General features: G+C 40.6%; 2 protein-coding genes across 7 annotated transcripts in view; one reads left to right on the top strand and one right to left on the bottom strand.

Annotated features, from left to right (window-relative positions):
* Window positions 1–40: 40 nt before the first annotated feature.
* On the bottom strand, window positions 41–3,491 carry Ppcs (phosphopantothenoylcysteine synthetase). Of its 5 annotated transcripts, none has more exons than XM_004871816.4 (3): window positions 3,098–3,491; window positions 2,420–2,523; window positions 41–844 (listed from the first exon to the last, which is right to left on the bottom strand). In XM_004871816.4, the coding sequence occupies exons 1-3, from the start codon at window positions 3,303–3,305 to the stop codon at window positions 521–523; spliced, it is 636 nt and encodes a 211-aa protein (XP_004871873.3). In that variant the 5' UTR covers window positions 3,306–3,491; the 3' UTR covers window positions 41–520. The 5 variants fall into 5 exon arrangements, with proteins under 5 accessions (XP_004871873.3, XP_087071316.1, XP_004871872.2 ...); XM_087215190.1 differs by having other exon boundaries at window positions 3,047–3,491; XM_004871815.3 differs by having other exon boundaries at window positions 2,698–3,275.
* Window positions 3,492–3,623: 132 nt separating this feature from the next.
* Zmynd12 (zinc finger MYND-type containing 12) overlaps window positions 3,624–13,049 on the top strand; it is a 46,960-nt gene continuing 37,534 nt past the window's right edge. The window contains exon 1 of one of the 2 annotated variants that reach the window (XM_004871819.4): window positions 3,624–3,904. In XM_004871819.4, coding sequence (XP_004871876.2) covers window positions 3,795–3,904 — 110 coding nt within the window. In that variant the 5' untranslated portion in view covers window positions 3,624–3,794. The remainder of the gene's footprint in view (window positions 3,905–13,049) is intronic. The other variant, XM_004871820.4, reaches the window with a different exon arrangement.

Below are 13,049 nucleotides of genomic sequence, written 5' to 3' on the forward strand. Positions count from 1 at the left end.
CTCTCCATTTTTAGTAAATTTTCAAAAAACCTCCTTTCCATTTGTCAGTTTGTGGGCATACACTTTATTACGCTTAAACTTTTACACATCCATTTCCCAAACAAGACATATTTATTCATCTTTTTAATCTTCGTCACTTAGCTCAGGGCCTGAAACATAGTAGGCACTCAACAAATACTTCGTTTTCAAAGCATGACCACACATGCATCCATAATCCTTTTTCTATAGTATAAAGTAGGCTAATATTCAGCATTTAGTCCCTGTTATAGTCTGTGGAATATATAATTCTCAACAGACTTGTTTTAAAGATGAGATATAGTTCTAGTGTTTCATTTCCAAATCCAGGTAACATTCAGGTGATTTTATTGGGTGGTTCAGTCATTAAAAAACAAATACCAATCCATATTTGCCTGCACCCAAATTTTACCTTCCCTTTGTCCTTATGAAAGCAAAGAATTTATTTTAGTCCTTGCCATCTGTAAAAGACCTGGTCCAGTGAACAATTTTTAATCTTTTTAGTTCAGTTTTTGTCACATATAAAAGCTGTGTGTCGAGACTGAACATTATCCACTATCTTCTCTTCTATCACCATGCCTTTTTCTACTTCTTCCTCTGATAGCAATAACTTGGTTTCTGAGTCTTTGGTTACAATAACTACAAAAGACTGTATTGACTCAAGGATATTAGCCACCACCACTTGATGCTGATAAATTTCCAAAGCGTTCCGAGCACGACTAATTACAATGGAGGGGTCAGTCTCCAACTTAAAGGAAATTATAAATGCTTTGGGAGCCCAATCTTTAACTAAAGGAGAAAGCATTTTCGGCACCATCTTCATAGTTATCTGTATTGGAAAAAGAAAAGCTTAATTAGGAAATAGTGGTCACTACCCATCAGGAAATGAATGAAGGACTCAAGATTTTTGCCTATATAAATGTAAGGGGATTTCTCACTACCAAATTTCAAAGCATACTAAATACACTACTTTTAAAGCCTTGCTTCTGTGACGTTCATAACAATGCCTAAATTCAAGGCTTCATATATATATATATATATTTTCTGGCAAACCCTCTTTTCTGGAATCATCCCTGCTCTGTACCTTCTCTTCAACATTTCCCTTTATTTTTTTTAAAGCAAATCCTCAAATAAACACAAATAATCTGTTCATGCAAATTTTACTTTGGCAGAAACCCAGTAAGATTGGGTTTTTAAATCTTTCAGTCTAAAATATGTCTTACATTGGCAGAATAGCTATTGGATTCCATTTACAATTCAATTTACCTACAACTGGAATTGTAGAGGAAGAAATTATACAACTTAGTACTGAGCAAGCAACTGAATTTATTTTCACTTTATCTAAACTCCTACTATCTATTTCTTAATATTTTCAAAGGGGAATTTTATTGTGTACTTTCAAGATACTGTAGAACTTAAAAAATGTGGGATAAACTAAGGATCTTAGAATTTTTAAAAGTGTGAAATCACTAATCATGAGGATCTCCTCTAAAAGAGCTGTATAAAGGGGATCATAGACCAATTTCCCACTTTTTCTCCTTAGCCCGTATCACTACCAAATATAGTATGCATTTGACTTCCCTTGCTAGGTGTATTTTCACTGTTTTCTCTCCAGGTCGTACAACAGTACGTGGCATATAGTAGGTACAGAGTAAATATTTACTGAAAGAACAACAAATGAGCTAACCCTATAAGTGCCCCACAGGCAAAATTTCTCCTATATAAACTCTACTTCTATCACCCAATAACCGACTAAGAACTTCCTCAGGATCCAAGACACCAGGTAATCTCAACCATAGCACTCCCTTCCCTATACCTCTTCATCTATAATAGCCCTCAACTAGTGTACCATCTCCACTGTCTTCCTATTTTACCTTTCAGAATGATACAGAATGTTCTTTTCAAATACTTTATCTCATTTTTCTATTTAATGTACCCCTGGCATGCACAAGATAAAGTCCAAGCTCTTTAAGAGTAAGTTTTCTATGAAGCAAGCCGTTTCTTAATTTTGGTTTCCAGCCCCATCAAAGCACTTCAGTTCCAAACGCCAACTGTGTAATTCCACCCCATTTTTGTTATATCCTGCGCTCATCTTTTAAAACCTAGTTCAAGTCATCTCCACCAGGAAGACTTCCTCCACTCTCCCAGTTCACTCCCCCATGATCTGTCTGCACTTTGTACATACCTCCACTAGAGCATTTATCATTTTGTATTGTAATTATGTCTGTGTCCAGCTCCCTCGCTAGATTGTGAGGTCCTTGAGAGAGGGCGGTGTCTTTATTCATCTCTGTATCCCCAGTGCCTATTGCATACAGAATGCAGAAAGGCCATCTGCAGATCAAGAGTAGATTAACCCAAGATTGGTTATAGGGGATCAGATCTCTGGAAGAGAAGCGCCCATCACCTGCAGTGGGCCCCCAGATGACTGGATCTTGTGTTCAGGCATTTCAGAAACAGGAACATAGAAATCTGACACGGCTGCAGCCAGGTAAAACATCGCAGAAGGGCCTGCAAAGAGAAGCAGATTGTGTAACAAAGCGGGGAGGGCATGGGATCCTTTTCAACTCCACATCCTTGCTGTGTGTCTGCTGGCTAAGCACAAGGTACATACAGTGTACGGGGAAAGTGGCTGGGGAGAAAGTCTCTGCCTGTAGGCCACCGATGGATTCCTAAGGCACGCACCTAGAGGGTTGAGTGCTTGAGCCGCAGCCTGAAGCAGATGCAAATAGTCCGCCAAAGTGGTGAACTCTACGGCCAAGAAGGTGCCGGCAGCCTCTGCCTCCTGATAGCTCCGCAAAGCCTCAGCAAAGCCGGGAAGTGCTTTCTCCTCGGCCTCTAGGCTCAGCATGCCTGACTGGACTGGGCCAGAAGGTCGCAGGGCCGACAGCCAGGTCTGAGGCGGGAAGCGATGGGCATAGGGGAAGGCTGAGCGAGCACGGTACAAGAACAGAACACCATAACCCGCAGCCAGAAAGGCCTCCGCCGAGGTTGCACCGCGCCTCCCGCTGCTGAAATTGTCCAGAAAGCGCACCGGCCGCGCTTCCAGAGGAACCTTGGTGCCACCTGACGTGATCAACACTACCCTCCGTCCCTGCGCGCCCTGCCGGGTGGCAAAGCCAGCCATAACCTCCGCCCAGCGCGCAACACCCGCAGGCCGTGGGAACTCGGAGACCAGGTCCACTTCCGCCATCAGTGCCGCAGCGCCCCAGTGTCTGCGCACGCCCGGGGCCGCCGGCGCCACGCCTCTCCCGTAGCTGGTGAGTGCGCAGCTCCATTAGTGGGTGGGCCATTTGCTACCGTACTTGGGCCTCTAGGTTCCCCATCTCTCCAAGTGCGGAAACGTGTGGTATTCTGCTCCAGAGTCAAGGGACAGTGAGAAAGTACCTCATTCCTGGTCGGGTGGACATTTGGGAGAGTCACATTAACTCCTGTTAATGTCCTAGCCTGGGTAAAGAACTGGCTACTTTGGCCCTTCTCGGTTACCGTACAGACTTCCTGGCCTTAGATTCCATTGGGGTTATGACTGGTTTAACCTTTGGTTCCGTGGGATTTGCCTTTTCTTCTCTCTTCTCTTTTCCTTTTTTTTTTGTTTTTGTTTTTGTTTTTGTTGTTGTTGTTTTCTGGCTTCAGAAATAGACTCCCGGTGGCAGTCCTTCAACACCCTTCTTCCTTGCCCTTGAAACCCTGGGAAAGCCGCAGTCCCGCGGTGTCACGTGACACTCCTGCCCGCTTACCCTTGCCCAGCAACAGTCCTAGAAACGGACACCGCTGGCTGCAACATGAATGTCATCTACCCGCTGGCGGTTCCCAAGGGGCGCCGGCTCTGCTGTGAGGTGTGCGAAGCTCCGGCTGAGCGTGTGTGCGCGGCTTGCACAGTCACTTATTACTGGTAGGCCCTGGAACGTGGCACCTGGCGCTTCAACCCCCCTCTCTCGCAGTGCCAGGTCTAGGTTTGTGTGCTTAAGCCCTAGGGCCCGGTTCTGCCAGGGACCCATTCACGGTGTCTTCAGAACGGGTCTCCAAGACTGCTACTGTTACAGTGAAGTAACTCCTAACCTATCAGAGTTCGTGTCTCATGATGCTGAAGAATGGAGTCGAGGACAAAGGAGGTGAAGAGTAGGAAATTTTTATTAAGAGAAACTTCCTGAAAGGCAGGAAGGGTCGCGAAAGTGGGTTGCTACTGAGGCTCTTTGTCTAGGAGGTTTATATGTAGTAAAATCATATCACAGGTTGCGTTGAATCAAACTGTAATCAACCTATAGGCTTACAAGTACAACCACTTAGATAATACTGATCTAATAGCAAAACAAGATACCATAGCAAAGAGAAGAACAAAGACATTTCTGGAAGGGGTAGCGATGAGGGTCAGAATATTCTGGTCAGCTGTCTATGTGTTTGTTACCTTATTTCTGTGTTTGTTGTTTAGTTTAGGCTTATTGGACCAGGTGGTGCTAGTTACAGTACAGTTTTGGACTGTTGTTTATCTCTGGGGAGGCTTGCAGCCCTAGCCATAGTGTATTCATTTTGGGGCCTAGTTTCTATCAACTCAGCCCCACCGACCACAGGCTTGTTTTGCCTCATCTCTGCGCTGACTCTGTCCTGGGCCCAGTCCCTTCTATCAGTCACTGCCTGACTTAGCTATCAGCAATACTATGGCCTGTCTGCTTTCTCTCTCGCTTGTTGATTCATCAGATTTTTTTTGAGGTCCTACTATGTGTTGTACACTGTTCTAGGTGCTGAAGTTAGTAGGGCAAATGGGTAGATTTGTTCCTTCTAAAATCTAACATTCTAACTCGGGAGACAGTAAACTAACAGGAAAAGAGTAAGTGTAATTTCAAGAGTCAGGCATGGTGGCACACCTGTGATCCCAGCCCTGGGGAGGCTGCCTGGGCTGCATAGTGAGTTCAAGTCCAGCCTGAACTACATACCAAGACCCTGTCCAAAAAAACAAGCAGCAATGTCAGAGGAGTGTTGTAAGACAAGTAAAGGAAATGTAATGCGTTTTTTTGAGAATAAACTATTGATCTGAAGATACAGTAACAACATCTTGCCATGGAAACAGCTGTGAGAAGAGTGGGATAGGTAGGCTTTGAGGTGAAAAAGGCAAGTTGGTCAGTTGCTCAGTAGACAGCTAAGATGGTGAGGTTGGAGGGAGGGTAGTGCAAGATGAAGTCAGTTTTCATGTATCTGGCATTACATCCTCTTGCTTTTGCTTCAGGTTAGGCTCTATTTTGGACTTGATGTAGAACAGCTAAATTACTGACATTAGGAAACGTAGCTCAAAGCAGGCTGATTTGTTTATTTATTTATTTATTTATTTGGTACTGGGGATCGAACTTGGGTCCTTGTGCTTGCGAGGCAAGTGGTGGTGGAACCACTGAGCTAAATCCCCGGCCCCAAATTTGGTTTATTTATTTATTTATTTATTTGGCACCAGGGATTGAACTCCGGTCCTTGTGCTTGCACAGCAGGTGGTGAAACCACTCAGCTAAATCCCCGGCTCTGATTTGTTTTTTTAAAAAAGTCATGATGTATTCAACATGATAAATGCTATCACCCAGGTTATAATGAACCCTGTGATCCCTGAGATTGGATGCGTGACTAGGGAAGTGTCTAGAAAGGTTTTTCCGGGGAAGTAACATTTGAGCTCAGTCTTGAGAGATCAGTAGAAACTTGCTATGTGAAGGACAAATGAAGGGTAAGGCATTCCTGGCATTTGGGACAATGTGGTCAAAGTGAAAAAACAGTTTGCTAAGAGGTAAGTGAGAAAGAGAGTAGTGGAGGGAGCAGTCAGTGGTTTTCAAACAGCAGCTCAGGGGCTGGGGATTTAGCTCAGTGGTTCCAGCACCTGCCTCAAAAGAGCAAGGTCCTGAGTTCGATCCCGGTACCAAAAAAACCACAAAAAACAGTAGGTCAGGACCTAGCAGGACATGAAAAAATTAGAATCAACATCTTTTTTCTTTTTTTGAGATAGTTTTAGGTACCCTAAACTGACTCAAACCTACTATGTAGCTAGGCATGAAGACACATGCCTGTAATCCCAGCATTTAAGAGGCTGAGGCAGGAGGATTGCTGTGAGTTTGAGACCAGCCTGGTCTACATAGTGAGTTCAGAGCCAGTCTTAACTGCATAGTGAGAGCTTGTATCAAGAACAAAACAAAACAAAAAAACAACAACCTACTATGTAGTACTGTGTACCCCAGGCTGGCCTCAAATTCATGATCCTCCAGCCTCAGTCTCCCAAGTGCTGGGATTGCAAGTGTGTGTCCCCATGCCTAGTTACAACCTGCATTTATAGAAAAGAAAAATAGCATGGAATAGAAAATATCAGAGAAATTCTACTTGAATTGTTTCTTTTCTTTTATGCATAAAATGTATTTCTTTCTATGAGTTGAGTAAATTGAAATCTTTGTGGTAGTGGGAGTTTAAAGAAAGAAGCTAAAAGTTAGGGCCAGTGATACAAGATCATGGAGTTTGGAATTCAGCCTTTTACGAGCTGTAGATTGTTTTGAACTGACATGCTGTCATTTGTGTTATGGAAGGTAATAGGTAGCAGTGTGGAAGGTAGACACTGAGGGCTACATAACTGATTTAGAGGCTGTTGCAGTGGTCTAAGTAGAGGGTGTGAACATGTCTTTCTCAGACCAGTCCAGATATCCCTTGGCAGAGTTCTCAAAGCATTTGATACTCCCTTTCTCTTATCACTTAGGACATAGACTGAAGTCAGTTCTTGAACTGTCAGTATCCTTCACCATGCTGCCCAACAACAAGGCATCTATGTTTTCATTGCTGTTTCCTCTTAGGTAGCTTCACCACATTTAAAACATAATAGAGAATTTGCAACAAGTGCAAAGCTGTGATTACCTCTCTGTCCACATTTCTCACTACACTTGCTCCATCTTTTCCTTGCTATGGTTACAGAAAGCTGAACTTCTAATTTGCTCCACTTTCTTCACCCCGACTTCTCTGCCGAGAACCTCCCTTCCTATCATTAACTTTCCTGGCTGCTTTTCATTTTTCAGTTCAAAGAGGTCTAAACCTGATCTAAATACCCTTCTTGTATTTTTCTAACAAGTACTGTTTTTTCTTTCTTCTAATTTTTTTGTTTGCTTGTCCAATGACTGTGTCTTTTACTAGACCTGTGTCCCCACATACCAGACACCCAGTGAACATTTGTTGAATAAATAAGCTTCTGAATAGATAATACATCTCTTAACTTAGACAAGAAATACAAGAGCAGGAGATGATGAATGACAGATTCAGTTGCAGACACATACTTTGAGGAGCCTTCATGTTACCTTTGTGCTAATAGGCTGCGTGGCACTCAGGGAGAGATTTGACCCCTTTGCTGAGTGTGAGCACCCACTTCCTCCTTAAAACACCCCTATCCTCTTCATCCCTCAGCCAGAAGTAATTCCTCCTTCCTTCCTCTCAACTCACTGTACAGTCATTCTGTACCTCCCAGACACCTCTTCCTGCCTTTCTTCATTTCCATTGTTGCAAGCCTGTTATCTCAATCCGCTGTGTTCCATTATGCAAGATATTATTTTGAATGTTTATAGGACTTTCATGTGTAAGCTGTCTTTTGATTTGTGTCACACCTACCTGTGTATGCTCATAGTCTCCAGCAAAGACTCTTGAAATAATTGGCACTAGTATTAGATAATATGAATAAATTTTCATCTCCTATACACTTAACCTCCACTGCTCCACCCCCAGGTGTTAAGGATGGAACCCAGGGCCTCATGCATGCTAGGCAAGCAGTCTACCACTGATACTATTCCAAGTCCCTTTCACTTGCTTTTAATTTGCTTTAAGGTCGTTGTCTCTTCTTTTTATCCTCCTTTTCCTATACTCTTGTGTCCCAGAGATTTTATGATTTTTTTTGATAATTAAGATTTGAGATTTAATAGCCTGACATTTTTGTAAATTTCCTTCTATTCTTTTCAGTGAGATCTGTGGTAAATTGTAGAATGAATGCCCTACCTAAAGACATTACAATTCAGTTTTAAAAGCATTATAATGCCCAAACAAAACATGTTTTGCTCACAAGCTAGTTAATTGTGAGTTATGATTGAAAGCATACTCATCAACTTCTGTATGCTTACCGTAGTCTTGGATATTAGGGTGAGACAGATGAATAATGACAGCCACAAATATATAAACAAACCTCACTTTATTTGAAAGGCAAGATATGTCAGTTGTTCTCAGTGGAACAAAGGTTCAGGCAGTTAAATAAGTTACCATTTCCATTGCTCACACAGTTCCTCAACAAATCTCTACTTAATAAATATCTGGTGAAACTTTGCTGATCTGTTTACAATAATTCTCTACCCCCACAAAAAAACCCTTTTTAAATGATTTCTGTCATTTTGATGGTAGCAGTCAGTTTATGAAAAAATACTTGATTATATATCAGGTGGAATGAAGGGGAGAGTGTGCTTGCACAAAGCCTTGTATTTTCTAGGGCTGTTACAGCAGTAGAGTTGAGTAGTTGCAACAGAGACCAGAGAGCTCTCAAAGTCTAAAATAGTACTCTTGGCCAGGTGTGGTGGTGCACGCCTGTAATCCTAGCACTTGGGAGGCTGAGGCAGGAGGATCACCATGAGTTCAAGGCCTGCCTGGGCCACATAGTGAGTTTAAGGCCAGCCTGAACTACATAGCGAGAACTTCTTAAAAAAAAAAAAAAGATAGATAAATATACTCTCTGACACTTCACAGAAAAACTTTGGTGATTCTTCTCCTAGATTATTGTGGTCTGTCTTGAAGTATGTTTAATGTATAATGGAATCAAACTTAATTATCTCACATGTAAATGAAAATGTGTAATAAGCAGTAGAAATGCAAAAATGCATGATTGTATGTATCTAACAACAGAGCTTCAAAATGCATGAAATGAAAACTGACAAAATTGAAGGAAGAAATAGATAATTTGATAATAATAGAGACTTTAATATCCTACCTTTGGTTATGAATAGAACAACTAGTCAGAAGATCAACAAGGAAAAATAAAACTTGAACAACATTATAAACCAACGAGAACTAGCAGACATCTATAGAACACCCTCAATAATAGCAGACTATTCATTCTTCTAAGTGCATATAGAGGATTTTTCAGGATAGAGCATATGTTAGGTCATAAAGCAAATCTCAATAAATATATAAGGATAGAAATCAAAGTATATGCTCCAATTACAGTAGAATGAAATAAGTAATCAATTATGGGAGGAAATATGGTAAATTTATAAATATGTGGAAATAAACACTCATTAAAAACCAGTCAGGAAGCAGTTGTACCTTAGACAAAGGATTACTATCTAGAATATATAAAGAACTGAAAAAAATCAGACCCCCCAAATTCAAAGACCCAATTCAAAAATGGGCATCTGAAATGAACAGACATTTCTCAGACAAAGAAGTAAAAGCAGCAAATAAACATATAAAAAAAAGTTCACCATCACTGGTCATTCGGGAGATGCAGATGAAAACAACACTGAGATTCCACCTCACCCCAGAAAGAATGGCTGCTATCAAAAAATCAACCAATAACAAATGCTGGCCGGGGTGTGAGGAGAAAGGAACCCTTCTTCATTGTTGGTGGGAGTGCAGACTGGTGCAACCACTATGGAAATCAGTATGGAGATACCTCAAAAAACTAGGGCTAGATGTCCCATTTGACCCAGCTATTCTCCTGCTGGGTATATTTCCCAAAGAATTAAAAGAATCATACCACAGCGATATATGTGCACCCATATGTGTAGTGGCACAGTTTTTAATAGCTAAAGCTTGGAAACAGCCCAAGTGCCCATCAACTGGAGACTGGATAAAGATGTGGTTTTTTAATAAAATGAAGTACTACTCAGCCATAAAGAATGAGAAACTAGAGACATTCATAACTAAATGGATACATATCAAGGCCATACTCTTACGTGAAATAAATAGCACACACTTGTGTAAATACTGAATAGTTTCTCTAGTGCGAGAAACTGAAAGTATAAATAAGGATTAAAATGATTAAAATGAATAATTGATAATTTGAAATAGGGAAATGTCCAAAGGTGTATGGGTGGTGGGGGGAAAATGGGAAAGGAAAGAAGGGAAAGGAAAAATTATGAGAAAAGAAAAAAACGGAAACGAAGTCTATGTAAATGGGGAAGGGTGGAGGGGGTGAAGGGCGCACAGGTAATGGGGAAAAAAATAAGAACCAAGATACATCATGTGCAGGTACAAGCACCCAATGATAAATGTAAACATATTGTATACCTAAAACGTACCAATAAAAGAATTTAAGTTTAAAAAATACAACCAATCAGGAAATTAGAAAATGCTTTGAGATGAGAGAAAATGAAAGCACAACATTACTAAAACTTAAGAAATGTGGGCAAAGCAGTACTCAGAGGGTACTATATGAATTTAGTACTCATATGAATTTATAGCTGTTAATATGTACATTAAAAAGATCTCAAATAACAGCATTCTATCTTAGTGAGGGCCATAATGCCAATTTTGTCATAAAGGTGCAGAAACGGGTTTATAATATCCATATTTATTTACAATATTTCTATCGAATTATTTTATGAATTTTTTTGTATTAAATTCTTTTATTGGTACATTGTAGGTATACAACACAATTACATTTCTCATTGGGAATTGTACCTTTATATAATGCATCTTGGTTCTTATTTTTTCTCCATTCCTAGCCCTCCCCTCATGCCCTCCACCCTTCCCTATTTACAAAGACTTTATTTCCATTTTTTCCATTTCTCATCATTTTTTCCTTTCCCTTCTTTCCTTTCCCCTGCCCCTCCCACTACCCCTACCCCTTTGGACCTTTTCTTCCTATTTTACATTATCGATTATTCATTCTATTAATTGGTACATTTTAGGTATACAATATAATGACATTCATCATTGGAAATTTGGACCTTTACATAATCTCTCTTGGTTCTTATTTTTCACCCTTGCCCAGCCCTCCCTTCAACCCCTCCATTCCTCCCTATTTACAAAGATTTTGTTCCTATTTTTCCATTTTCTCATATTAATCCCATTCCCTTCTATCTTTTCCCCTAGCCCTCCCACTTCCTTCCCCTTTGCCCCTTTTCTTCCTATTTCACATTACCTATTATACATTTAGTCCTTATTTACACTTTCAGTTTCTCACACCAGAGAAACTATTCGGTATTCACACATGTGTGTCCTATTTATTTCACTTAAGAGTATCGCCTCAATGTGCATCCACTTAGCTATAAATGTCTCTAATTTCTCATTTTTTATGGCTGAGTAGTACTCCATTTTAGAAAAAAACCACATTTTCTTTATCCAGTCTCCAGTTGATGGGCATTTGGGCTGTTTCCAAGTTTTAGCTATTACAAACTGCGCTGCTGTGAACATGGGTGCACATATATCACTGTGGTATGATTCTTTTAATTCTTTGGGGAAGATCCCCAGCAGTGGAATAGCAGGGTCAAATGGGACTTCCAGTCCTAGTTCTTTGAGGTATCTCCATACTGATTTCCACAGTGGTTGCACCAGTCTACACTCCCACCAGCAGTGGAGCAGGGTTCCTCTTTCCCCACAACCCCGCCAGCATTTGTTATTGGTTGATTTCATGATAGCAGCCATTCTTTCTGGAGTGAAGTGGAATCTCAGCATTGTTTTCATTTGCATCTCTCATATGACCAGTGATGTTGAACATTTTTTCATGTATTTATTTGCTATTTCTACTTCTTTGTCTGAGAAATGTCTATTCATTTCAGATGCCCATTTTTGGATTGGGTCTTTAAATTTGGGAGATCTGATCTTTTTAAGTTCTTTATAGATTCAAGATAGTAGACCTTTGTCTGAGGAAGAGCAGGTGAAGATTTTTTCCCACATTGTGTGTTGTCTGTTCACACTGCTGGTGGTTTCTCTTGCTGTGCAGAAGCATTTTAATAAGAAGAGATCCCATTTGTTGATTGTGTGTGCTAGTTCACGGGCAACTGAGGTTTTGTTCATAAAATCTTTTCCTACACCAATGTCTTCAAGGGTTCTACTTAACCTCTGTTCCAACTGGTTCAGAGTTTCTATTTTAATATTTAGATCTTTAATCCATTTTGATTTTAGTTTAGTGCATGGTGAGAGATATAGGTCTAGTTTTAATCTTTGGCAAGTTGAAACCCAATTTCTCCAGCACCATTTATTAAAGAGGCTATCTTTCCTCCAGTGAGGATATTTGGCTCCTTTGTCAAAGATGAGATGGCTGAGTGTGTCTGGCGTTGTTTCTGCATCTTCTAATCTGTTCCACTGGTCCTCAGGTCTGTTTCTTTGCCAGTACCATGCTATTTTTTTCACAGTAGCTTTGTAGTATAGTTGCAGGTTGGGGATTGTGATACCCCCTGCCATGTCTCTGTTACCTAGAATTGCTTTTGCTATTCTGGGTCTCTTCTTGCTCCAAATGAATTTTTGGATTGTTTTCTCGAGGTCTATGAAGTATGCTGCTGGGATCTCAATTGGAATTGCATTAAATCCATATAGCAGTTTTGGAAGTATGGCCATTTTCACTATATCAATCCTTCCTACCCAGGAACAGGGGTGTCTGTCCATTTTCTGATATCATCTTCAATCTCTCTTTTCAGAGTGCCATAGTTTTCAGAGAAGAGGTCTTTGATTTCTTTCATTAGGATGATTCCTAGGTATTTCAGTTTTTTGGATGCTATTGTGAAAGGAATTATTTGCCCTATTTCTCTCTCAGTGAGTCTGTCATTGGTGTGGAGGAAAGCTATTGATTTTTGTATGTTGACCTTGTAACCAGCTACTTGACTGAATTTGGTTATTAAGTCTAGAAGACTTTTGGTGGAGTTCTTGGGGTCTTCTATATAGAGTATCATGTCATCTGCAAATAATGACAGTTGGACTTCTTCATTTCCTATCTTTATTCCTTTTATTTCTTTCTCTTGTCTAATTGCCGTGGCTAATGTTTCCAGAACTATATTGAACAAGAGTGGTGATAGTGGACATCCTTGTCTTGTTCCTGATTTTTGTGTGAAGGATTTCAG

Source organism: Heterocephalus glaber, unplaced genomic scaffold (assembly GCF_053883595.1).
Source record: "Heterocephalus glaber isolate CG9 unplaced genomic scaffold, H.glaber_assembly_v1.0 deba00001452, whole genome shotgun sequence".
Classification (NCBI taxonomy): domain Eukaryota; kingdom Metazoa; phylum Chordata; class Mammalia; order Rodentia; family Bathyergidae; genus Heterocephalus; species Heterocephalus glaber.

Coding starts and splice junctions, on each gene's coding strand:
- Ppcs (XM_004871815.3), bottom strand. CDS start 3,205: ATGGCGGAAGTGGACCTGGTCTCCGAGTTCCCACGGCCTGCGGGTGTT. Junction 2,524..2,697: donor TCAAGCACTCAACCCTCTAG/GTGCGTGCCTTA, acceptor TTCTCTTTGCAG/GCCCTTCTGCGATGTTTTAC. Junction 845..2,419: donor CATCTGGGGGCCCACTGCAG/GTGATGGGCGCT, acceptor TTTCCAATACAG/ATAACTATGAAGATGGTGCC.